The 27,589-nt window shown below is 40.8% G+C and overlaps 1 protein-coding gene across 2 annotated transcripts; it reads right to left on the bottom strand.

Moving 5' to 3' along the window:
- Window positions 1-282: 282 nt before the first annotated feature.
- On the bottom strand, window positions 283-27,510 carry SQLE (squalene epoxidase). 2 transcript variants are annotated; one of them, XM_049633490.1, is made up of 11 exons: window positions 26,395-27,502; window positions 22,445-22,697; window positions 15,093-15,273; window positions 13,232-13,328; window positions 12,001-12,114; window positions 11,751-11,922; window positions 9,167-9,262; window positions 4,538-4,680; window positions 3,765-3,861; window positions 1,881-1,968; window positions 283-808 (listed from the first exon to the last, which is right to left on the bottom strand). In XM_049633490.1, the coding sequence occupies exons 1-11, from the start codon at window positions 26,683-26,685 to the stop codon at window positions 616-618; spliced, it is 1,725 nt and encodes a 574-aa protein (XP_049489447.1). In that variant the 5' UTR covers window positions 26,686-27,502; the 3' UTR covers window positions 283-615. The 2 variants fall into 2 exon arrangements, with proteins under 2 accessions (XP_049489447.1, XP_049489448.1); XM_049633491.1 differs by lacking the exon at window positions 283-808 and adding an exon at window positions 3,129-3,283 and having other exon boundaries at window positions 26,395-27,510.
- Between the last annotated feature and the right edge of the window lie 79 nt (window positions 27,511-27,589).

Here is a 27,589-nt window from a genome sequence, read left to right on the forward strand (position 1 = left end):
ACATAATCCCAGCCTGGCTAATTCGTGTTATACGATGGAACGTCTAAAGCCCTTGATTGTTCTGTGTGAACGTGTTTTCACAGAACCCAGAAGAGAACCTTATCTGACTGGTTGGGTACGTGAGGAAAGCAGAGTACAGAGGTATTAAGGCCACTTCCCCGGCATCGGTTATTTAACAGAACAGGCAGAACAGGCTTCCCTCTGCACTTTCAGTCCGGCTTTGGTTTTCCTTCGGAAACATGATCCTGAAGCTACATAGAGTCCACAACAGAGTCGAAGACATTCGAGCTCATTCTCCACTTTATTTGCATGTCCCGCATGACTCTGCCCAAATCCCCAAAGTCAAAAGAAAAACTGCAGAGCCTCAGTGTTAGCACTAATTTATGATCACGATCATTTCTCTCAAAGGTCTATTTTACCCTTCGTTTTAAATTGCAAAGTGTATATTTACATGTTTATATACACATAACCTCAAAAACAAATTAACCCCAATCTTGGTCCAAGAGTTTCCACTTTAGAAGTGGTTTCCTTCTCTGCTATGTACATCCTCTTGCAAGAGTCTCTTAGGACTTGCTGAGTTCCAAATATTCGTTCACAAATGGTTCCCTTTTTAGCTTAATGAACCAAGTACTTAATTTCCGAGTAAATCAGAGGAAATATTACAGAGCATGCTTTGTACAGGACAGCACCACTACTGAAAATGGCTCGGGGTTTTGTAATCCAAGGTTCCGACTTGAAGCAAAAATACGTGGCGTAGATCGCAACAGCAAAGAAATGTCCAATTAAAACTAGAGGGTTAGGAGACAGTCTGTAACAGAAAAAAACAAACAAACAAAAATATATATATTAGTAAGACCCGGCAATAAGAATTTACTCATAAAAAGGTTCTCATTATGTATCATCTACAAAGCTGAACACACGCTCTACACTTGAGAGGACTGCAAGCTTGTGTGGCCCGCTGTATGATGACAGGGACAGATACGTGTTCTTACAAGAAACTCCTTAGACTACCCCCTGTCAGAGAAGCCAGCAACTCTTGGTCTAGTTCACATAAACTGTAGGTTTTGAGCTGTTCCACTGATCTTGAGATCTCAGTCCCAAATACCTGGATGGCCTGACCTGTGGGAGTCTTAGGTTTTCCAAAGATAACAGTATTGACATTCAGATCATAGATGAATGAGAAGAGACTTGAAGAACTTTACCCTGCAGACTTTTCAAGAATTCTATGTATGGCTGTACTGTCAAAACCATTACTGAGTTTCACAAATCCCTACACGTCAACTGAATTAAGTTTTAAATACAAATTCCTCTGTTACCTGTGGCTCCCAACAATCAGATCATGTGGTTAAACCCACCAGCCAAAACTAAGTTTCTATTTTAATCAGGGCTTTAGCCCCCTCTACCACCACCTTCTGCTCACCACTTTTCCCAGAAGTAAAACACAGGACTAAGTGTTGCTTTTTTCCTTTCTCTGAGCTACCTTCTGATTGAGATTCTAATGGATAGTAAAGTGACAAAATGTATAAGGAAGAAAGACTTGCAGTAATTGATAAACTGAGCAGTCCCAAAGAAGATCTGAAATACCCAGTTCCTGTGTCATCGAAACAACCCAGGGTGCCTGGGTGGTTCAGTAGGTTAAGCGTCCGAATCTCGGTTTCAGTTCAGATCATGATCTCACAGTGTGGGAGTTCAAGCCCCACACTGGGCTCTGCACTCACAACATTGGGCTCTGCACTCACAGCACGGAGCTTGCTTGGGATTTCTCTGTCTCTCTCTGTCTCTCTCTCTCTGTCTCTCTCTCCCTTTGCTCCTCCCCTGCCTGCACTCTTTCTCAAAATAAATAAGCATTAAATATATTGAAATAAATAAATACAACTTACACAGAAAGCAGCCCAACAGGACCAGCAATACATTCTCCACCAAGTTTGAAATAAAGAAAACAGGCTTTTCTTAGTTGATGTACGGAATCTAAAATAAAATTTTAAAATCGCTCTGAATCAAAATATTCACATATTTATTTTAGGGTGCTAATGATCTGTTGGAAAAAAAGGTAACATAGACCAAACCTTATAATTTTTTTAAAAATCTAGTCCTGGAATTTCAACAACTCAAAATTTCTTTTGATTTCCATAATTAGCATTATGGGCAATAGCTTAAGTGTGAACAAACTTTTCTGTTAGTAAATAATCACTGTAAAAAGCATGCAGGTCTCAGAAGTTAAAGTTGTTTAAGTGTTATTTCCTTGACTGCGTTGTAAATTCATTAAATGATGCAAATATGTTGTAAATTCTTTTGGTCATAAAAACACAATTCTAGAAACCAAACTCCCAATCTCTAAGATACCCAACCTGTATTTCTGAGCATATTATCAAGTAAAAGTAGCTGTGAATATTAAATATTAATAATGCCTTATATTTGTATACTTTTTCATACTTTTCAAAGTAACCTGTTAAACCTTCACAACAGAGTGTTATCAACCAATAATCTTTCTATTTAGAATCAATGTTCTTTTCAGGTATACTTAAGATTTTTCTTTAGAACAGATAAAAAAGGATATAATAGGTAATCTCACTCCAATAAAACTCTTTCCTCTTCTTGTTTGTTGGCAGATTGAAATTCATAATGTAAGACTCTCAAGAGCTTAGGAAAGCTTAAAAAGAAGTGCTTAGAAAAACTCAGAACTTTTCTTTTTACTTGCCCACCCCGCCAGTTTAGCTTCCGTGCCAGTTAGCAAGAGAGGGTAGATTGGCGAACCACTATCAATGAGTTGGTTTTTGTCTTTTAGCAAGGATAACGTGTATGGAGGCTATAGAAGGCACTTGTGCTGTATCAGGTCACCGAAGAACTGGATCGCCAGTTCATGGAAGTAGGCTTCTTGTAAATATCTGAGGTAATAGGATTGGAGTCACATTTATTCCTGAAGACGTAAATGTCCGATTTCATCGTGGCACAGTCGCCTCCTCTCCATTTCTACTGCTTCTGCTGCGTCACGTTTTCCTCAATGTACAGACTGACCATCGCCACTTTACGATGTGGAAGCAAATACAAAAGCATGGGAACGTTTCAAGTGAGTAAAAGGGGGACGCGTTCTGCTATTTGTGCATCGTAGCAGGAGACAAAAATCTAACCTTGTTACGAAGCTCATTACTTATTTTACAAAATACAACGAACAGCAATCGAAACTGGTGTTCAAGGAAGAAAAGGCTTAACAACTATGTTTCGTTTTCATTCACGGCCAGAAGACCCTCCATCACGACTTGGTGCATCTGTGGCTCTGCGTGAGCTGATTTGGGCCAGAGGAATGAATAGACACATTATTGAAGTATTGCTGTTAATACTTCCCCACAAAGTGGTGGATACGTGATAACTAGAGGCTAAAAGTCTTGCGCAAGGATGGAGTTAAGGGCCAACCAGTTGGGAGTCAGCAGACTTGGTAAATATTTCTATTTGTGGCCTAACGACTAACTTCTTTATAATTCAGTTCCCTTCCTGTGATAAAAATCAATTTTTTAATTTTAAAAATCAGTAATTTCCACTAAAAATTATCTATACTTAGGGGCACCTGGGTGGCTCTATTGGTTAAGAGTCCGACTTTGGCTGAGGTCATGATCTCATGGTTCATGAGTTTGAGCTCCGCACTGGGCTCTGTACTGTCAGTGAGGAGCCTGCTTGGGATTCTCCCTCTCTGCCCCTCTCCCTGTCTCAAAATAAATTAAAAAAAAAAAAACAAAAACAAAAAACTGAAGAAAGTAAGATATACTTACCATCCGTGGCAGAAAATAATTCATAAAGAGCCTGAGCAAGGATATTCACAACAAAGGAATGAGATGTTTTTCTTGCCCAGTAGAATGATTTTTTGGCCTAAAAAAGAAAGAGATCACTTGTTATATGGTAAAGCTGGGGGGCAGCACAAATGAATGCTTATAATCCCCTCAAGCTGATGTTTATCCTGAGGACTACCTACAAGTAATGCAGCCTTATATTCATCATTTACACACACACACGCACACACGCACACACAAGAACACATCTCCAGAGCAATGAGCTCCATGACTCTGAAGCTAAATGTACAATCACTACGGGCGAAGTGGCCCGTGCCAACCAATGCTACGTAATACTCATACAAAAATGGAGAAACTGGGGCACCTGGGGGGGGTCAGTCGATTAAGCATCTGACTTGATTTCGGCTTGGGTCATGATCTCCCAGTTCACGGGTTCAAGCCCTGTGTTGGGCTCCGTGCTGGCAGCACAAAGCCCGCTTGGGATTTTCTCTCTCTCTGCCCCTCCCCTGCTGGCGCTTTCTCTTTCTCTCAAATAAATAAACATTTTTAAAAAACAAAAAAACAGAAATTCGGTAAGATTCATGGGGTGCACAGGCTCCCAGATTCTTTACACGGGAACAAGGCCGCCTGAGAACCAGGACTTAGGATCAGGCTCCTCCCAGGTACAGATTCCCCCAAGGAGGTCCCATTCCTCTTAGGCCTAGAAAGAAATCTGTCTTGAGGCACCTCTGTCAAAGAATGATTGAATATCCTACCTGGAAAACAGCTGCATCATCATAAAGGTCAGGGATACCTTTTAGCAATTTTCTCCATATCTTTATATCTTTAAAAACAACAGTCATTCCTCCTCCAGTAAGAGGATGCCGCATATTATACGCATCTCCCAGAAGAAGAACGCCTACAATGAGAGAATTTAGATTACGACATCATCCCTTAAGACGCATAAAAAAATAGTCTGTTACTTTCTAAACGTGAGTGTGAGCCAGAAAATCAAGATGTGAAAATACAAGGGAACAAATCATGCCTAAAATTTGCTGATGCAAAAATTCAGTTAGTCCATATTGGGCACCTAGTAGGTCACAGACACTGGGGATACAGTGAGAACGAGAACATGGTCCCTGCCCTCGGGAAAGTCACATGTGAATCAAAGGTGAAGTCAAACTGTCACATATGCATAAGGCCTCTTTCATGAAAACACCAAAAGAATCTTGGCACAAAAAGCAAGTCTTTGACAAGGGAAAAATGAAGAGGTCTGACATTTCACGGCAACACTGGCTGCCAGCACACTCTAGAGAAATGTCCGTAAAGTTTGAAGTTAAAGAAAGTGGGCCCTTGGGGCGCCTGGGTGGCTCAGTTGGTTGAGCGACCGACTTCGGCTCAGGTCATGATCTCGGGTTTGTGAGTTCGAGCCCCGCGTTGGGCTCTGTGCTGGCAGCTTGGAGCCTGGAGCCCGCTTTGGATTCTGTGTCTCCCTCTCTCTCTGCCCCTCCCCCACTCATGCTCTGTCTCTCTCTCTCAGAAATAAACATTAAAATTTTTTTTTTTTTAAATAAAGAGAGCGGGCCCTGGGAAGATGATACCCAGCCATGCTGCAGTCTGAATTAAAGAGCAGGAACAAGCAGATATTCCAAACCTATCTGAAGTTAATTTGGACAAACAAGCCCTGACTGAATCTTATCTGAAAATCAGCTCCTTGATTCAAAACTGCAGAGGCAGGAGGCGCCACCCTTTGACTGCAGGTGCGCCTGCCTGAGCGGCCTGACTGCATTCCCGGGGCCCCCCGTCAGCCCGCTTGATGACCTAAGACTTGAGTACATTTCAACAAAGCGATTATTTAATTGTATTTGTAAGAGACACAGACAACCATAATAGTAATGTTAAGGTGGCAAGATTATGGGTAACTATTTTCTGTAACGTCACAGTTACATTTGTGACTAATTGTAGAATACACATAAATATTAGCTTCTAAAAAGGTAGCTTCTAAATATTAACTCACATTTCTTATGTATTTCTCTAATATCTTCACTAAAAACACCACAAACTATATGGGGTGCGTGGGTGGCTCAGTGAGTTAAGGATCTGACTTCGGCTTAGCTCATGATCTCACGGGCCATGAGTTCAAGCCCCTCGTCGGGCTCTGTGCTGGCAGCTCAGGCCTGGAGCCTGCTTTGGATTCTGTGTCTCCCTCTCTCTCTCTCTCTCTCTCTGCCCCTCCCCAGCTCACATTGTGTTCTGTCTCTCAAAAAGGAATAAACGTTAAAAAAAAAAAACAAAAAACCCACAAACTATAAACAGCTTTTATTCCTCCTTCTCCAAGGAACATTTCTAATTCCACCAATTGTTGCTGGCATGCTATTTCTATCAGTTTGGCATTGGCCTCTTCATTCTGCTTCGCATTAGTTTCTTTATACGATCAGTAGTTTATTATGCATGTTTTCCCATAGCAAATCCCATCTGTCTACGTTCAGGAGCCACGGCGTAGCGACAGCTCCCGCCCGCACCTGTCTCTGGGGACCTGCTCTCAGGCTGTCAGGGGTGTTCCGCACCTCTCCTCCAACGCCCTGCCAGCACTTCATACACAATATGCCCGAGAGCGGACTCACCACCCCTTCCCACACTTCCTAAACTTACATTCTTTTCCCTGTATTTCCAATATTAGCAAACAGCTGGCAAAATCATCTAAGCCTGAAACGTAGAATCCATCAAGAGACCTCTCTCTCCCTTACTACAACAGCCAACGGGTCACCAACTTTCATGCGTTCTACATCCCAGACACACACGTTTCCACTCCCTACCTTCCATTCTCACTGCCACGGCCCGGCGTTCCAACCTCTCACCACCACCCTCGTGGACAATGGCCTTACTGTAAGCTTTTGCCTGACCCTTCTTCCAAACCACTCTCGACAGCACAGAGTATTACCTCTAAGATAAAAATCTAATCGTACCACCATCTCATTTAAAACTTTCCAAGTAACTATTAGAAATAAATGAGTTCAGCAAGGTTTCAAGATATAAGATACACATGCAAAAATCAATTGTATTTCTGTACACTAGCAATGAAGAATCTTAAAATGAAGTTAAGAAAACAAGTCTATTTACAATTGCATGAAAAGGAATAAAATACTTGGAAATAAGTTTAACAAAAGAGACGTAATAAAACACTCTGAAAGCTACAAAATATTGTTGAAAGAGAAAACTCATACTACATTTACAGTCTAATTTGACAAGAGTGCCAAGACACTTCAATGGGGAAAGACTACTCTTCATCAAATAGTACTGGGACAACCAGGTATCTACACAGAAACGAAGCTGAACCCCTTCCTCACACCATACCCAAAATTTAACTCAAAATGGATCAAACACCCAAATGTAGTAGCTAAAACTATAAATCTCTTAGAACATATAGGATTACATCTTCACAATCTTGAATAGGGCAAAGCCTTTTTAATTACTTACTTATTTTAAATGCTGCTGTTTCCCATGCTAGTATTTTTAAGTTTATTTATTTATTTTGAGAGAGAGTGCACTGCACAAGCAGGGGAGGGGCAGAAAGAGAGGGAGAGGGAATCACAAGCAGGATCCGCCCTCTCAGTGTAGAGAGGGACTCAATCTCACAAACCATGAGGTCATGACCTGAGCCGAATCAAGAGTTGGACACTTAACCCACTAAGCCACCCAGGCGCTCCTAGGGCAAAGTCTTTTTAGATATGACATCAAAAGCACAAAGTGACAAAAGAAAAACACAGATAAACTGGACTTCATGAAAATTAAAAACTTCAATGGACATCATCAAGAAGTGAAAAGACGATCCATGGAATGAGAAAAGTTTTTGCAAATCATTTATCTGATAAGGGACTTATATCTAGAATATATAAAGAACTCCTAGAACTCAACAAAAGTTTTTTTTATTAACTTAACCAATTAAAAATGTGCAGGCTGAATGGACATTTCACCAAAGAAGATATACAAATATCCAATATGCATATGAAAAGATTTTCAGCATCATTATCCATCACAGAAATACAAATCAAAACCACAATGAGATATCCCTTCACACCTACTAGAATGGTTATGGGCAAGAAGACAGATAATAACAAACGTTGAGGATGTGGAGAAACTGGAACATTCATACATTGTTAATGGGAATGTAAAATGGGGCAGCCACTTTGGAAAAGTTTGGCAGTTCCTCAAAGAGTTAAACAGAGTTACCAAACCCAAGAAAAATGAAAATTACGTCCGTACATAGACTCAGATACAGACGTTCACAGCAGCACCGTTCATAATAACCAAAAATGAAAACAAGCCAAATGTCTATCAACTGATGAATAGCTAGTTAAAATGTAGTATATCCACACACGGAGTATCATTTTGCCATGAAAACAAATGACGGACTCACACATACTGCCATGTGGATGAACCTCAAAGAAGCCAGTTACAAAGGATCCACTGATTTCATTTATAGAAAATGTCCAGAATAGGCAAACCCACAGAGACAAAAAGTAGACTGACTAATGGATGCCTGGGGCTGGGAGTCGGGAGAAAATGAGTAGCGACTGGTAATGGATATAGGGTTTCTTTTTGGGGTAATAAAAAGGCTCTTTAGAGTCCGTTTTAACTGACCGTGGTGATGGTTGCATTGATCTATGAATATACTAAAAACAAATGAATTGTAAACTTCAGTGGATGAGCCATATGATTTATGAATTACATCTCAAAAAAGCTATTATTAAAAAAAAAAGTTGCAATGACTTTCCACTGTCTACAGGATTAAAACTAAACTTTAAATAAATACCTTACCTTCCTACCACTCTGACACCTAGCCTACGCTCCAGTCACAGGAAACCACTTGAGTTCACTGAAAGTGCCACCATTTCTCAGCCTTCGTGGCCTTTGCAGATGCTTTTCCATCTACTTAGAAGTCCCTCATTTCACTGTCCACCTAATGAACTCCCACTAACCCTTCTCGCCCCAACCCCCGTTTTCTTGCCTGAGACGTGTCTTCCCAAATCACCCTTCCTAGTTCACAAGCTCCCCTCCCTGCCACAATGCATCTTGTGGTACCATGAGTGGGCTCTGACTACAGCATTTATCAACAGTGTTCTGAAATTACCAGTTGATACCCCTGACCAGAAAACTGCCTTTTCTAGATTTAGGACTATATTTAACTGTTGTATCCCAAATAATGACTTAAATGCACTCAACATTAAATAATAAAGATATCATAAAACTAATTTTGGTGTTAGTAATGTGTTCATCCACAGGAACCACTTCTCTGTCCCACATATCATTCCCAGCAGCATAAATTTAATCACATATTATATTTGGAATATTTGGAATTTACATATCTGGAATATACTTTATAAATCACTCCAATCAAATGGTACCTCGTTTGTTTACTGGGGAAGAAGGAAGAAAGCTTGCTGGCATAGATCTCAAACGAGAATTCTGAATGGCTTCTAGGAACGGTTCTTTGAGGTGATCTGCAATAAATCCCAATGGTTTATAGAATTCAATTTTCAATTATCGCATGTTCTTAATCAAGTATAAACAAATACCTTCTATACTTCTGTTATGGTTGCTACATATATCCTGGTAGCAAATCAAGAACTAATTATTTTATTAACACAATTGTTGATTAAGCACCTAGTTATTCGTGCTGAGGAATGACTAAGAAATCTGAGAAAATTAATATAAATAGATACACACAGCTGAATGAACAAAAACGCTAAAAGAGTGAAGCAAATTCAGAGGAGAGGAGACGGAGAAAAACCACCCACCTCTCTTCCAAATGTTCACTGACAGGGATCAGATTTAACAGTTAGGTTACCATCACCACCATAACCTGGTAATGACAGATGAAATGTACTACCAATTCACAAACAGCAGGAATATATGTACGGTAGAAAAAGGGTAAGATGCAGAGAGCTCTACTTTTCTGAGCTTCCGTTTCTTCATTTATAAAATGAAATGCTTTGGTTATTAGCTCATCTCTCAGATACTCCCAAGTTTTAAAGTTTTATGCTTCTACTTGTATCGGAAATGAACTGTCTTTTCATACAGTTCTCACTGTAATCTGGGAATTTCAATAACCTAACTAATATTAATATAAATCTACAAATGGTTTCCCACCATGATCTCTGGGAAGTCTGTTCTGAACCTCTGTACTGGAAAAGGCAATCTACAGTAAAAGAAAAAAAAAATGCCAAAAATATCACATTATTGGGGCGCCTGGCTGGTTCAGTCGGTAGAGCATGCACTTTTTTTTTTTTCTGTAATTTTATTTTTGTTTAGTAACCTCTATACCCAACATGGGGCCAGAACTCATGACCCTGAGATCAAGAGTCGCACACTGCTCTGACCAAGCCAGGCAGGCCCCCAAAGTGTGCGACTCTTGATCTCAGGGTTGTGAGTTCGAGCCCCACATTGGGTATAGAGATTCCTTAAAAATAAAATCATAAACAAATAAAAAAATAAAATAAAAAATAAAAATATCACATTATTGACTATCTTTTTCCTAAATGTGAATAATTCCTTTTTCCTAAAAGCTTCAAAAATGGCTTAAGTGAAAATATATTGAAATGTTGAAAATGTCTTTTTTTTTAATTTGGGAGAGAGAGCGAGCACGAGGTGGGGAGAGGGGCAAAGGGAGAGGGAGAGAGAGAGAGACAGAGAGAGAGAGAGAGGCAGAGAGAGAGAGAGGCAGAGAGAGAGAGAGAGACACAGAGAGAATCTTAAGCAAGCTGCACGCTCAGGGTGGAGCCCCATGCAAGGCTCGATCCCACAACCCTGGGATCATGACCTGTGCCAAAATCAAGAGTCAGACGCTCAACCGACTGAGCCAGCCAGGCATCCTGAAAATGTCATTATTAAAAATCTAAGTCCATCTTAGTCCTCTTCAGATGTTTATATTCTTATTAAACAGAGTGCTTTCACATAGATTAAAAAATAACCAGAGGGCACCTGACTGGCCCAGTCAGTAGAGCATGTGACTCTTGATCTGGGGGTCATGAGTTTAAACACCACACTGGACACAGCGCTTATTTAAAAACAAAACAGGACCAAAAAAACTTGAAAAAGAAACAGAATTTTTAAATAAAATATACACCTACCACAGATAGTTTCCTATTACTATAATCATATCATCTAATCATATTAAAGGGTTTCTCTTCAATTTTATCAATATTATTTTAATATTTTAATTAATAATATTAATTTTTTAGATTTTTTTTTTTACTGACATCTTCCAAGTCTCAAAAAAACATGTCAGAAAGTAATTTTTTAGGAGTGTTTTGCAAAGATGCCTGAACTCTCATGAAGCCTTTCTGTATTCAACTCAAAACTAAAAATGACCTTGAAGGTTGCTGACAGCTCTAACATTCTGAAAGGGGGCTGTATGAGCCACACACAACTGGCCTCACACTGGCTCTGTCACTTAGTGATCGTTTATCTTTGGAGGACCTTTTGCTGATTCTTAGTTCCCTCATTAATAAAATGGGGATCATGATAATGCCCTACCTCACAGGGTGATCGTGTAGATTAAGTTATGTTTATAAAGCACTTTATAGTAGATATTCAATAAATGGTAGCTACTATTGCTACAAAAACCAAGCACAAAAGTAATTAAGTATAAGAGAGATTTCTAGAATTCGGAGACCTTAGATTGCTATTTGGACCACCTTAAAAAGTACCATATATGCCAATATTAATAATTATCCTGAAAGCAATGATTTAATTATTAATATGAAAAAATATATTGAAAAAAATTTTTTTAATTTGAAGGTTGTTTTTTTCAACGTGCTAAAACAGCTCAACTCCAGTGTATCTGACTGACTAGATGCATCTTTTTTTTTACCTGCCATGTTTATCTTTGGCCTAATTCAGAAACAGCTTTAGTGAGAACCGGAGATGGACAGCCTTTTGTGATATTTTAGACTACAGATTACCATGTGGATGAAATCTCTTTCTTACCGGGTAATTGTGGGTAAATTTTTTCAGCCATGTATTCTCTTAAATTCCTGGGCATTTCCCCCCGAATGTCAACAAGTACTCGAGTTTCATCAGATGAAATCTGATAGATGAGAACTGGACTCGGATTAGCCAAAATAAGTTCAGCATGATTTGCTTTAAACTGTGGTGCATGCTAGGGGGGAAAAAAAGAATTAATAATTTTCAAATTTCAAGTTGTGTTTATTTTTCTATAATTATATTCCTATAGTACCTTCATAATAAAGCCAACAAAATGAGATGAAACAGAAACTTTATTGGAGATCAGGTTTTTCCTAAACTTGGAAAAAAGTCCATCGGCAACAACAGTCAATGGAGCGTGGAGTTCCTACAACAAAGATAAACAATACTCAGCTAAATGGTTAGAAATACAAAGTAAAAGGACCACATTTAAAGTATTTACATATTTTATTGGACAACATTATGGAGGGTAATGAAGATAATGCTACTAAAGAAGCTGTTATGGAACTTAAGTTAATGCATAAGACATTAATACTTCCTCTCCTGAGGGACTGCCTTCCTTCCAAGTACTACCACCCAAATCATCTGGGAGTTAAGTTACACTTTGATAGACAACAGAGGAATCAACTACAAAGCAAGTGTGGACCACAGAAGACTGAATCTCATCATCACTAAGTCCAAGGACGAGTCCAATGTTTATTCTAGAATTTTCTTTACTTTTCTTTTTTTACTTTAAATTCATGTTAGTTAACATATAGGGTAGTTGGTTTGGGGAGTAGAATTTAGTGATTCATCACTTACATGTAACACCTAGTGTTCATCCTAACAAGTACCCTCTTTGATGCCCATCACACATTTAGTCCATTCCCCTACCTACCTCCCCTATTCTAGAATTTTCTAACTTCATATAATGCTTTCAACCAGTGGCTAGGGCTTAGAAGAATTTCTGTAAATGTGGATATATGTATTTATATTACCTTGCAGTCACCCCCATTAGAGTACAGTTTCTAGGTGGTGGTGACCCATCCACAAAAACCAACAGATTAGCCTTTCACTCTTTCTCTTCTTTTGCTAAACCAAAATGAGCAAATACTGGAAACTATTTTACTCTGCTATCTCCCCAGACATTCTGGTACTTTTCCCTTTTCAGATCTAAACAATTTGAAACAATTTGTTTACTTTGTTCTAATCATTTCTTTTGTATCGAATCCTTTGTTTTTTTTGCCTTCCAGGCTCCTCTGCTTTTCTGTTTTTCTCACTTCGGTCTTTAATACAGCTAATCCAGTGGTGTGTCTGCAAAGCTGTGTGTATAGCGCTACGAGGCGCTCTAATGGGCAATGTGTTGCAATTTGAAACCCATCCTGCTGCAGAGGGCTGAGGGAGAACTCAAGCAGTAAATTGGTGGGCCTACTTTTTTAAAGGAATAGGAGAAAAAGAAGGAAGACAAAATCTCTTAGGAAGAGCTAACATTTGGTATCTCTCACCTTGATGTCCCCGGTTTCTTTATCCCTGTACTGAACGCCCATTACAGCATCATCTTCTTCTAATAACTGTAGCACGATGCCTTCGATGAACTTTGTACTAAAGGATAAATACACAGACATAAATCACAACAGAGTAGCTCAAACAACTTACATAAGAAAAGATAAATTCCTTATCTCCAGTTTACCCACGTAAACTGGACACACGTGTGCACACATGTACACAGAAAAGGTCTGGAATGATAAGCAAAAACATCATTAATGGGTTTCAGAATTAAGTGTGGTTTTTATTTTCTAATTTTTTAAAATTGAATACATAGGTACTAATCTAATGATCTTTAAAAGTAGTTTTAGGGGCGCCTGGGTGGCTCAGTCGGTTGAGCGTCCGACTTCAGCTCAGGTCACGATCTCACGGTCTGTGAGTTTGAGCCCCGCGTCGGGCTCTGGGCTGACGGCTCAGAGCCTGGAGCCTGCTTCGGATTCTGTGTCTCCCTCTCTCTCTGCCCCTGCCCCGTTCGTGCTCTGTCTCACTCTGTCTCAAAAATAAATAAATGTTAAAAAAAATTTTTAAATAAATAAAGTAGTTTGAAAAGTAACATTAGATTTTTACCTCAATTCATTAAAAAAAGTACATGCAGAAAAACTTTACACACCCACACAAATTCATACACAGATGGGAAAACAGAATTGGGACTTTATCCACCAAATCATTCACAGTAGTTACTTCCAGTCAGAAGAGTCATGGATAATTTTTACAAACCTCTGTACATTTCTGTGGATTTTTCCATTTTTCTACAATGAACATATTCTACTTCCACAGACATCAAATTCTTTCAGTCCTAAGGGTAAGTCCACTTACTTCTTCACTAGCTTACTCAACACTTAAGCCTTTGCCAATGATATGAGGGTTCTCATGCTTGAAACTTCCTCAATTACAAGTGCCTAAAGGCTAGGGACAAATAGAAGTTAATAATTAAGAGAAGAAGCCAGTCCTACCAGACTAGGTCGTTCCTTTGTAAGAATGGAAAAGGAATTTTCCCTTGAAGTCCTCTGTTCTGACTTTTAACAGAAAATACCATAAGCACAAACCCCAACTCCCAAATAGGCAGACAGGGACTTAAACCTTAATTACAAGGGTATCCTTTAGGAGCCCCTGGGTGGCTCGATGAAGTGTCGGACTTTTTTTTTTTTTTTTTTAATTTGTTTTAATGTTTATTTATTTGAGACAGGGAGAGACAGCATGAATGGGGGAGGGTCAGAGAGAGAGGAAGACACAGAATTTGAAACAGGCTCCAGGCTCTGAGCTGTCAGCACGGAGCCCGACGCGGGGCTTGAACTCACAGACCGCGAGATCATGACCTGAGCCGAAGTCGGATGCTTAACCGACTGAGCCACCCAGGCGCCCCAAGTGTCGGACTTCTGATCTCACGGTTTGTGAGTTCAAGTCCTGCGTCTGGCTCTCTAGAGGCTGACACCTCAGAGCCTGGAGCCTGCTTCAGATTCTATGTTGCCCTCTCTCTCTGCCGCTTCCCCTGCTCACACTCTGTCTCTCTCACCCTCTCAAAAATAAATAAATATTAAAACGAATTTTTAAAAAGTTTATCCTCTAAATCCAACAACATAGAAAGGTTATTTACTCAAAGGAAAAATCTCAATAGTTCTGTGTCACTCACATGTAAATTCTTCACATGATATTCTTGACAAAGGCATTGAAGATCTAACATTCTTCTAACTTGCAGTCTACTTTAGTAATACTTATGTTCCAGCCCATACCCAAACACTTATGACAATTTATGAAATGGTATTTGTGCAAAGGCCAAGTTTAAATGTGTTTCTTTAACATCATACGTTTGAGTCGTCTTACTTGGGCTCTGCCATCGCTGCTTTCCGGAGACCCATTATGAATCTTCCATGATGGAAAGCTCTTCCACTCTGCACCTGACTGTTTTCTGACAGAGGGTAAGGAATGTGAACCTCTGATTTGCTTTCCTGATCATGAATTACGTAGCCATGTACGACCTGAGCATCGATACCTTCCACTGCATCTGCAAAACAATTCAGTTCAAAAAAAATCAATTTTGTTAACATGCCCAGAGTTATATGAGGCACCAAAGGACATGGAGGCATTGAAAATGAGTCTCTTTCTTCATAAAGCGATTGAAACCATCTGGACAAATGGACATGAATATAAGTAACTATTTCAAAAGTCTTAATGCACCTGAAAGACAACCCTCTGAGCAAATCTGTAATATCACAAAAGATTAATATTTATATAGAAAATCTATTGATTAAATTCTATAGGAAAAATATTAAGGTCCTAGTGTCAATGGGTGAAAAGTTTAAGGATGATTCACATTAAGCAATATGGAAACATTGAACAGATCAGGAAAATGTTCAAAACCTGATTAAAAAAACCCAAATCGACGAAATAAACTGAAACATTAAGATACCAAATCTATGAAAACTGCTGGTGAGATCATAAAACTGATAAATTTATATATTACTGGTCATACTGTAAAGTAATAACATTTTAGAAAGTAATGGTGGCAATAATTATCAGGAACCACAAAGAAGTTAGCATCCTTTGATTTAATCATCTTAGTCTTGGAAATTCATCTATGTTCATCCTAAAAATATAATTTTTAATTTTTAAGAACTTAAAAAAAATATTTTAATGTTTGTTCATTTTTGAGAGCAAGAGACACAGTGCGAGCGGTGGGAGGAGCAGAGAGAGAGGGAGACACAGAACTGGAAGCAGGCTCCAGGCTCTGAGCTGTCAGCACAGAGCCCCATGTGAGTCTTGAACTCAGGAACCATGAGATCATGACCTGAGCTGAAGTCAGACACTTAACTGACTGAGCCACCCAGGTGCCCCAAGTTTTAAGAATTTTTAAACTTATATATAAGAATAAGTTTACTATAGTGTTATCACTAATAAAGAAGAAATGAAAACAAACCAAATATTAATCTTAGGTAGAGTACATTATGAAGTATCAACTGAGAAAATACTATGCATAGGCCTAAAATCATAATGATAAACAAGGTTAATATATTAAGATGAAATGCATTAGAATAATTTCTAATTATTCTCATGATGAAAGAAAATCTTCACAAAGAATTCTATCACACATCTAAGCTAATATCAAAATAAATTAGCTTTCTGATATGCTTTTTAATTGCCCTTAAGGTCAAGTCAGGGACAAACTGGCTGAATTTTGTTAGACTTCTGACCTAGAATCAAAATTACTTAGTTTTTTAGTATCATTCTTAAGTTATTACAGTTAAAATTCAGTCAGAGAAAAGTGCACAGACATCCTAAGAGCTGCCAAGTAGCAGTGTATTCAGTTTGGGTCTCAGCAAATTGCCAATCTTTTCTGACCTAAATATCTGAAGCCCATTTAATATTTCTATAATGCTTTGTCCAGCCACTGAGACAGCTTGTTTTTCTTAACCCATAACTCTATTATGGAAGTACTTGAAATGTTTACACTGGCCACTTTAGAACATACCAGAAAATGTTAAAAGCATAATAGCACAGTAAAATTTTTCCTTGGGTAAACTATCTTAAGACAAGTATATAAATAAGGTCTTATTTAAGATTTTTTAAATCTGTCTCTGTCTCAACTTTAGTGATAAAATCAAATATGACAGACTTTACACACTTTTACTTTCTTAAGTAGGCAAAAAGACTACCCTACACTTCAATGACGTTCGTGCTTCATGAACACTAGACATCAATAACTTTGAAGCCAGTGACATAACAGAGCTATCACTATCTATTAATCATAAGGCTCCACACTTACAATATTAGACTACTGGTCAGTATATCACATGAACTGACATGGAAAACACTCCTCCACGTTAAAAAATGCGGAACTGCTTGCTATAAAAAGGCAAATTAAAAAATAAAACCAACAATGAAAAAAACAAAACACGAAAACCTGCCTATGCTAAAAATGAAAAGCAACTTCAAAGTCAAACCAGTGAACAAGTTTTAAAGGCAACAGCATAAGGGCATCAGAACCACAAGTGTAAGAGTGGAGTTTTAAGGGCCACTCCTGAATAGGAGATAGGAGCCCCCATGACCAGGGACAATGAAACTTAGCACCATACATAAATGTCTTGTCAATAACACAGAAACCACAAAAAATTCAATACCAAGAGACATGGCATATGAAGTAAGCCATTCACCATAGGCTAGGGGTGGAGTCATCCATAAAAAATCCAAACATACCTTTATGCCATGACCTCATATAACTTCTGAACCTCAAACCAAGTATACAGTATATAATAAATTAGGTATCATTTTTGAAAGCCCAAATATAAACCAGAATCAAGGAATAAATATAACAAAGAACATACAAGATTTATGAATCTTTACTTAAATGCATTAAAGACCTAACTGAATGGAGTATACCACATTCGTGGACAGGAAGTCTAAGCCAATTATTCCAAAACTGAGCTACAGATTCAGTGCTATTTCAGTCATAATCTTGACAGATTTTTTGAAAATTTATTTCTAAATTACATAGAGAAAAGCAAAAGGGCCAAGAAAAGCCAAAATAATCCTAAAGAAAATAAGAGGTTCCCCACCAGATATTAAGAGTTATTAGAAAGATATAGCATTTACATTAATTTTAGGAGTTCTTGGGGCAGGCATTTGAGTGGCTCAGTCGGTTAAGTGTCCGACTCTTGATTTCGGCTCAGGTCATGATCTCACAGTTTGTGAGTTTGAGCCCCATGTGGGCCTCCACACTGACAGTGCAGAGCCTGCTTGGGATTCTCTCTTTCCCTCCCTCTCTGCCCTTCTTCTGCTCAGGCTCTCTCAAAATACATAAATAAAAACTTTTTTAAAACAAAAAGAGTTCCAGATATTAAACTTAACCCATAGGGCAATCACTTATTAAAAACTCATACTCAGGGGACACCTGGGTGGCTCAGTCGGTTAAGCATCCGACTTCGGTTTAGGTCATGCATGATCTCACAGTGCATGGGTTCCAGTCGGGCACTGGGCTCTGTACTGACAGCTCAGAGCCTGAAGCCTGCTTCGGATTCTGTGTCTCCGTCTCTCTCTGCCCCTCCCCTGCTTGTGCTTTCTCTCTCAAAAATCAACATTAAAAAAAACATAACTCAGGATGGATCAGTCCATATTATGTTAAAAATCCACGCTCTAAAAATTAACTATTCCAAGTGTTTCTATCATCCACATCTCATCACAACTCAGGGGAAATTAATAGCATAATGAATGTTAATAAAAATTCGTGTTTGTAATATTAAAGGTATTCATGGTATGTGGACTCGATAAAATACTTTAGAGGCTCTCCTTACTTTGCATTGAACTACATATCAAAATCTACTACGTGGCAATGAGAAAGAACGAAATATGGCCCTTTGTAGCAACGTGGATGGAACTGGAGAGTGTGATGCTAAGTGAAATAAGCCATACAGAGAAAGACAGATACCATATGTTTTCACTCTTACGTGGATCCTGAGAAACTTAACAGAAACCCATGGGGGAGGGGAAGGGAAAAAAAAAAAAAAAGAGGTTAGAGTGGGAGAGAGCCAAAGCATAAGAGACTCTTAAAAACTGAGAACAAACTGAGGGTTGATGGGGGGTAGGAGGGAGGCGAGGGTGGGTGATGGGTATTGAGGAGGGCACCTGTTGGGATGAACACTGGGTGTTGTATTGAAACCAATTTGACAATAAATTTCATATATTGAAAAAAAAAAAATCCACTGAGGCTTGTTACCACAGCCTTGGAAGTATCTCCTGAAGCTAGATCTCTAAATCATTCTATGTACAGTCATCAGTTTTGAGAGCATTTACGGTGCCTAATGTTCAACTATAAAAGCAACAAAATCCTGTCTCACGATACTGTTACATCTGCTTCAGGTGAACCTTTCCAGTAAGATGGTGGTTAGGGAACCCAAAAGGACAGAGACAGAACTTCCCTTCTTCATAAAGCACTCTCTCCACTTGGGTCCTGGGCCCTGCAGGCTTTTGCTTTTCCTCCTTACTAACTGCTCTTCTTCAGTCCCCCTTTATCACTTCCACTTGCCTCACTGATCGCCATACATCAGAGTTCCCCAGGGTTCGGTCCTGGACCTCTTCCTGGTAATGTCTTCTAGTCTTGTTTAAGTACTGACCCCTCTCTTTCTCTCATACCTAATATGTGACTTACCAGCAAGTCCTACTGACTCTTCCTTCAAAAGGTGTTTCCAGAGTGGGACCACTTGCCACTCTATGCTGTGATCCTAGGATGTTCCAAGCCATCAACTCTCACCGATTCTGCAATAGTCTCCTAACAGGTCCCCCTGCTTCTGACTTTGCCACTCTTTTCCTACAGAATAACATGAATACTTCTAAATAATATTTTTAAACACACTTCTAAAGCATGAGATTGAATAACTCCTTAAACTTCTCCAATGGCTTCCTTTTGGAATATGAGCCAAATCCACATAGTAGGCTATAAAATCCTATGGTCTCAGCCCCCACGATCCGCCCATTCTTTACCTCTCCCCTTCCCTCACACCACTCCATTCAACATTATTTTCCCTTCTCACTCTTCAAACAGTTTGTGTCTGTTTTGGTCACCACTGCAGCCTCAGCATCTAGAACAGCAGCTACAATATGGTGCATGCTAAATGAATATTTATTAAATGAATGAATGGACATCACTCCTTTAGTCATTTCTCTCTCTTGCATCATCAGTTTCTTCCTCTCTACTTGATCATCTCCGTCACCAAACATGCTCTAGTATCCAAATACACCTTCTTTATCTTCACATCTACATCTCATTACTGCCCTACCTCTGTTTTCTGTTACAGAAAAACTCAAGAGTGCTTTCCTAGTCTAAATTTTTTAAACTCCCACCCACTTCAGTCTAAGCTTTGTCTCCACAACTCTGCTGAAACCTCTTGTCAACATCACAAGCAACCTTCAAAATTGCAAAATCCCATGGTCGTTTTTCTGTACTCATCTTACTGACCCTTCGTTAGCAAACCGTGACATAGTGCCCTTCCCCTTCGTGACACATACCTGTCCCCTCCTACCCAAAACCTTCTCCTCTCTTGGATGAAGTGGCACCAAACGCTCTGGCTTTCTCCGCCATTCTACCAGCTCCTTCTCAGACTCCTTTTCAGGCTTCTCTCTTCTACCAGATCTTCAAATACCAGTTTCCCAGGACTTAGTTTATTCTGTCTTCTCTTTTCTCCCTACATGCCCTCAATCACTGTTGTGGCTTTTCAGTACTACAGATAGGCTGACACCTCTGAAATTGCTAACTCCAGCCAGCCCAGACCACTCCCCTGCAGCCGAGATTCACATATTCAGCTTAACTTCTCCACTTGGATAGCTCAACATGTCCCACAAATTCCTCCCCAATGCCTGTTCCTATCAGCAAATGATACCAGCTACCAGCTGTTTAAACCAAAACCCAGGAATCCTTTTTAATATTTCCTTCTTCCCCATATCTCACGCCAATCCCTTAGTAAGTCATGCCATTTTTAACATCAGTTGGGCCACTTCTCGTTGTAACCTCTGCTACCATGCTAGCCCAAAGCACCATCATCTATCATTTGGACTTAGCAAGGAGTTCGCACTGGACTCTGCGTTGACTGTCGCTACCCCACTGCCACCATCTTACGGTGTATGGACCACACCACCTCCACATATTCTTTTAAAACAGCATTCTCCCAACTTCAGGGTGGGACTCAATGATAAATTATGAAACGAATTTCAAGTTGTGAATTATATACTTGGGTAGAATCATGACAAGTATTTAAAAAGAAAAAGGAAACCAATTTCAGCCACATTTATATATGTACGTACGCGGTGGGTCAGGATAGAAAATGTGTCTGTAATTGTGAGCAGCTGTCAAAGGTCTGAAACCACTTTAGACATACAGCACGAATAAGATCACGCCACACTCCTGCTCCACTGACCGCAAAGCCCTCCACGATGTGGCTGCTGCCTGTCTTTCCAACCTTGATCTCAAGTCATTCTCCTTTCCCCATCACCCAACACTTTCTAGCGACACGGCCCTGCTTTTCAGCTCCTTGAATGAAACAGCATTTACATAATGCTTACTACATACCAGGCACTGTTCTGAGTGCTTTGTGTATATGAATTATCTCAACCTCATAGTAACCTATGAGGCAAGGACTCACATACAATGTCCATTTTATAGATTAAGAAACGGGTACACAGAGCAGGAGCCTGAAGCCTGCTTCGGATTCTGTGTCTCCCTCTCCCTACGCCCTGCTCGTTCTCTGTCTCTCTCTCAAAAATAAATAAACATTAAAAAAATTAAAAAAAAAAGAAACTGGTGCTGTGGAGGTTAAATAACTTAGCCAAGGTCATACAGCTCTTTCAGTGCCTGAGCTGGTAATCAAAGCCAGGCAATCTAGTTCCAAAATCAATTCACATAATTATTACACTATCCTCCCTACCACATGAGCCAAGCAAGCTCTTCCTTAACTCAGAGCCCGGACATATTTTGTACTCTGATCCTTAAGAGTGGCCAATGAATCTGTCTTATTCACCGGTATATCCTCGGCACCAAGTACAGCACCTCACACAGAGTAGACACTGAGTAAGTATTTCCTAAATGAACAGCTAGTGTTTAAAAATCATTTAGGGGTGACCAGGGGGCTCAGTCAGTTTAACGTCCAATTTTGGCTCAGGTCATGATCTCATGGCTCATGGGTGCAAGCCCCGCATCGGGCTCTGCGCCGACAGCTTGGAGCCTGCTTCGGATTCTCTGTCTCCCTCTCTCTCTGCCCCTCCCCTGCTCACACACTCTCTCTCTCAAAAATAAACATTAAAAAAAAACTTTCTAAAATTATTGGTTTAATAGATGATACTTAAATAAAAGATTCCATAACAAGCACATAATATGTACTCCACCAATGACAGCTCCCTTCACTTTTCACTAAATTTCAGGCCCTCATTCTAGTTTTCCAATCTTTAATTTTGACCATTTCTATTTTTTAGCCACTTCACTGTATCTCACTAAGTCTCCTTTATATCTCCTCATCCACTAAACTCTTATCTTCTCCTTTGCTCTCATTTTCATGCAAATTGGTTGGTAAAGAGTATAGTGACTTTTAGAAATGTAAATAAATTGAAATATCTTTTTACCAGTTATAGGACAGTCTAAAGTGAAGAGGGTTCGCTTATACCACATTAACTCCTAAAAATTAACATGGACCTACCTTCAAGACCAAGGTCTTTAAGGACACGATAACCACCTGGCTGCAGAAATTCTCCAACTATCCTGTCAGGCTCTTTTAAATCTCTCTCGATTACTGTCACCTTTCTTCCATCTCTGGAAAGCATGGCTGCCAAAGCAGAGCCAACCACACCGGATCCCACAATGATAACTTCTGGATCATTCTGAGAAGATATTGATGAAGAGGCAGCTGCTCCTATTAAGGTAGTTTCTGAAATACTGGTTCCTTTTTTGGGCTGTGTTAAAAAAAAAAAAAAAGTTAATTATGTATCTACATTTGCTATCCGTAAATCATGCTACTACTACATAGACACTCAGGACTTTTCTATCTTGGGCAAAACCTTCATCTCAAATATTATCAAACCAAATGTAGTGCTATGTTTTTAAATCCAGATCATATATAAAAACCAGTGATACTGGGGTGCCTGGGTGGCTCCGTCAGTTGGGCATCAGACTTCGGCTCAGGTCATGATCTCATGGTTTGTGAGTTCGAGCCCCGCGTCAGGCTCTGTGCTGACAGCTCAGAGCCTGGAGCCTGTTTCAGATTCTGTGTCTCCCTCTCTCTCTGTCCCTTCCCTGCTTACGCTCTGTCTCTCTCTCTCAAAAATAAGTAAACACTAAAAAATAAACCCGGGGCGCCTGGGTGGCTCAGTCAGTTAAGCATCCTACTTCGGCTCAGGTCATGATCTCGCGGTCTGTGAGTTCGAGCCCCGCGTCGGGCTCTGTGCTGACAGCTCAGAGCCTGGAGCCTGTTTCGGATTCTGTGTCTCCCTCTCTCTGCCCCTCCCCCGTTCATGCTCTGTCTCTCTCTGTCTCAAAAATAAACATTAAAAAAAAGGTTTTTTAAAAACCCAATAATATCAAAGTATTAAATAAAAATGTATAATAATACCCCAATAAAGTGAAATACATACTACATTTTCCATATATATTTAGAAAATGCTGTTATACAGATATATTTAGAAATCCACACCAGGCCAAATATAAACAATGTTTGCGAGGGGCTCCAAAGACTGATTATAGGGAAAAGTCTATCATTAATTACTCAGTTCTTCAAGTACATACTAAGCATCTACCAAATGCAAATCACATAAGACTTCTATTTTGACTTCATGTTGCAAACTATACAGCTATTCATTTTTATTTCCACTATTCATTTTTCTTTTCTTTTGGATTTTCATCTGAAAAATCTATCTTAACCTAAAATTACTTTTATATAACAAAAAGACTGTCACATCCTAGCTATTAATCTATTAATTGAGAATTATTTAACTCAAGAAAATTCTGAAAGTTCAAAATAACTCATCCTATCCCGTGGGGTGCAACCCCGTCACACTTAAGCCCTTAACATATAAGGACACATTTAATTTGCCCCATCCTGACAGTCCAAGAGAGCCTAGTCAAACAGATGGTCCATTTAGGAATAAATATCAAACCTATCACTAATTGGGCTGACAATAAAAACTTTATTCATAGGATGAAAAAGTCCAGTTTTGAGATTTATGCCCACTGAGAATAACAGTGCCTCTTGGGTTTTTTAAAATGAATAATTCAGGGTCGAAATAAGTATTTTTTCCCGGTATGTGGGTTGACAAATATAAATGTGTTTCAGATACAGAATTGCAAGGAACCATCTTTCTTGAGTTCTCTGACCTTAATGATTAAGATAAGCCCAAATACCATTTTGAAGGAAGGGATTTTAATAAAAGACCTCGGGCAAAAAGGAAGGAGACAAAACCGAAAATCTTAGAATTTTGATTCTCTGTGATTTTAATATTCATCCAGTCTTCCTTTAACTCTGCATGGACTGGGGTGGGTCCATTCCACTTTTTATCGTCTCTCTTACAGAAATTACCTTTTTGCCCTTTACCAAGAGGAAAAGACAAGAGTCTTCTCTTCCCAGAAGTATTTCTTAGTGACCAGAATGACTACTATATTTAAATTATAGTTCTGAGAGCAAGATAAACCCTTTTTGTCATCTTAGCCATTTCTTACCAGTTTTTCTTCCTAACTTTTCCCTGTTAAACCATTGACACACACACAGACACATACACACACACACACACAATCCTGGAAGGGGAACCTGAGTTGGTTAAGTCATTCAAAGAAGGGTCAACAGACGAAGCACTAATGGGAACTTTGTACTCCCTGCACCAACTCCCTGGTGTTTAAGAAGCAGCAGAAAGCCTGAGGCATTCACATATAGAACCAGTTATTGATGGCTGGTAATCAAATTTTCTCTTCCCCAAAATGTCTCAACATCACATGACGTAATGCATTCCAGCCACCTACACGAGCAGCCCGTGACCCTGGCAGAAGTTGCCTCAGACGCCCCTGAAGATTTCAAACTGAGATTAAAGACTGCCTCTCCCTCCTCTCCCATTGCTGGCACCCACACCCACCACATCGCTGCACGCGGCACTAGTCAAAAGGTTCCTAACAGATGAGCGCTTTTACACCAATCTTAATAGCTACCATTTATTCATTATGAGCCACAGTCAATCATTTAACTCCCTAACTGGCAGCAAGACCAGCGCCACCCCCATCTAATAGAAGCGGTAACTCGTTCTTGCAGAAACGAAGCCATTTGCCAAAGGTCCCAGAGACAGAAGTGGTGGAACCAAAATTCTAAACGAAGTCCTCCCTTCTGTAAGCCTTGTACTGTGGATCCAGTAAAATAATGTCAATCCGGAGCCTCAAAGAGTAAACCACTTTTTGAGGCCACTCGCCCTAACTCCAAGTCACCATCATGCCTCACTTGGCTTACGACTGCCATCTTTCACCTGAGAGCCTGCTTCCATTCTCGTGCCCTGCAAGCCACTCTCCACACACCAACTGGAATGTTCTTTCTAAAAAGTAAAAATCAGTATTGTTACGCCCGTGCTTAAAACCCTCCAGGGAGGGGCACCTGGGTGACTCAGTTAAGCATCCGACTTCAGCTCAGGTCATGATCTCACAGTTTCGCGAGTTCGAGCCCCGCGTCGGGCTCTGTGCTGACAGCTGGGAGCCTGGAGCCTGCTTTGGATTCTGTGTGTGTCTCTCTCTCCCTCTTTCTCAGTCTCTCTCTGCCCCTCCCCTGCTCGTGCTCTCTCTCAAAAATAAATAAATGTTAAAAAAAAAAATTAAAAAGTCCCCCAGTACTCTTGGGAAAAAATCCAAACACCCATGGCCAACAGGCTCTAAACGTTCCGGCCTCAATGACCACTGCTCCCTCATCTACCACTGTCTTTGCGGGAGGCATAACCTCAAACATGACTGACGACTAGCATCTGAATTAGGAACATGGCTGAACTGAGGACCTTACTCAATTACTCACATGACTTAGGACACTACTCCACTGATTTACTCAAGGCTCCACCGACATGGGGAGAGGAAGGTGTTTTGCCCAAGACTTCGAAATGCTGAACTAATTTTTATTCCACTAACTTTTTGAATTGTTGTTACTTTCCCCACCCAGCTGTCATTTAGAAGCAGTGGACTTAACCTGCAGCAGGTTTCTTTCTTCTCAGGTACAAACACAATCCTTACCTAAGGTTTTAAATAAACTGTCGTTTTTTCCCCCAATCACAGAAAGTGATTCTGTCCTCCTTCAAAATGAGATTCTAATATTTCACATCCCCTTTCACAAGCAAAGCTATATTCATAATCAAATCAGTGTCATTACAGCACTGGCTCTACGGACACTAAATGGAACAAATCTTTTCCATCACCCATAAGAGTGTCAAGGATGTAGCCAAGGAACAGTCAAGGGCTTAAAAACAAAACCAAAAAAAAAAAAAAAGAACCCACGAAAATCAAATGAGAATTCATACCAGAATATCTAAACTGCTGCCTCTGTCCTTTAGAAAAGATGAAAATTTACATTTGAGCGACCCCAATCCTCATCTGTTAAAAAAGAGACTCCTTCATTTGCCCACTTAAAATTCAACCTACCCTCCTAGACCCAAGCTGTTCTTTATTTTCTGATGCCGGGGGCGACTTGGCCCAGAAGAAGCCAATGAAAGGCAGGGCCGACAGAATATCCGAGAAGACCGCGAACTGGGAGCCGCTCTGCTGGCGCCCGAGCAGGGCCCCGCTCCGGTAGCGACAGCGGTAGGACAGCACCAGGCCCAGGGACAGGAACACCAGCACGCACAGCAAGAGCTCCTTGTTGGCAAAAGAGACGAAGTCTCCGCATTTCTTGTAAAAATACGTGAAAGTGGCAATGCCCAGGAAAGTCCACATGGTTCAAAGGCTCTTTCGGTGACCCCGGGTCAGCGTTGAGATCTTTTTCCTTGCGGGGTTTTGGTGCTGTGGGGTTCTCCCCAAAACGTGTCACCAGACGGAGCGCGAGGAAGCGGCCGAGCTCCCGCCAACACCGTCACAGGATTACAATTCAAGCCAGACGAGTTTACAAAATCCTACCACGGTGGAATAAAACAGTTCGCGAAGAGGGGAAAGTTGGCCAGACTTAGAAAGCAGTATTAAAACATCGCCCGCTGCAACCGCTTCCGAGCAGACTCTAATCTTTCCGGCAACCCATTCATTTCCTTCCCCAGGATGGGCTTCTCCTGGGTTGCTGCAGGTGATGTCCGTCAAAGGTGACGCGGGCCCGCTCACCTGCAGCAGGTGCCCTTCCAGGAGGCGTGGGGAGACGAAAGAAACGTCCCGGCGCGGCGGCAGGGGCGGCCTGGCCAGGGGCGGGAGCGCCCACGCTCGGGCGGCGCCGGGGCTGCCTCTTCCCACGGAGGACGGCCTCGGACTCGAGACTGCGGCCCCAACCCAGGCAAGCGCGGCCGCTCTGCAGACGCTCCGGGTCACCAGCCCCACGAACCCTCCAGGCCGTGACTCCGTTTCCCCGCGGGTGAGCGGCGGTCTCCAAGGAGCTTCCTCAGACGGCGGCGGCTCCCGACGGCCTCCTCGTCAGCATCCCTCGCCGGCGGCCGCTGCCCTCCCCAACTCGGCGCTTCGGCAGTAACCAGAGTAACCGCCGCCCGCCCTTCGCTCGCCGCCGGCCCGGCGTGCCCGGGGCGGCCGAGGGGCTCCGCCCAGGCGAGGACCAGGAGGCGGGGCGCAAGACCAGAGCCCGCCCCGCCCTGCGCGCCCAATGCGCCCGCCCCGCCCTCCGCCGCCGTTGGCCAATGAGGGG

The sequence above is a fragment of the Panthera uncia genome, chromosome F2, assembly GCF_023721935.1.
Source record: "Panthera uncia isolate 11264 chromosome F2, Puncia_PCG_1.0, whole genome shotgun sequence".
Classification (NCBI taxonomy): domain Eukaryota; kingdom Metazoa; phylum Chordata; class Mammalia; order Carnivora; family Felidae; genus Panthera; species Panthera uncia.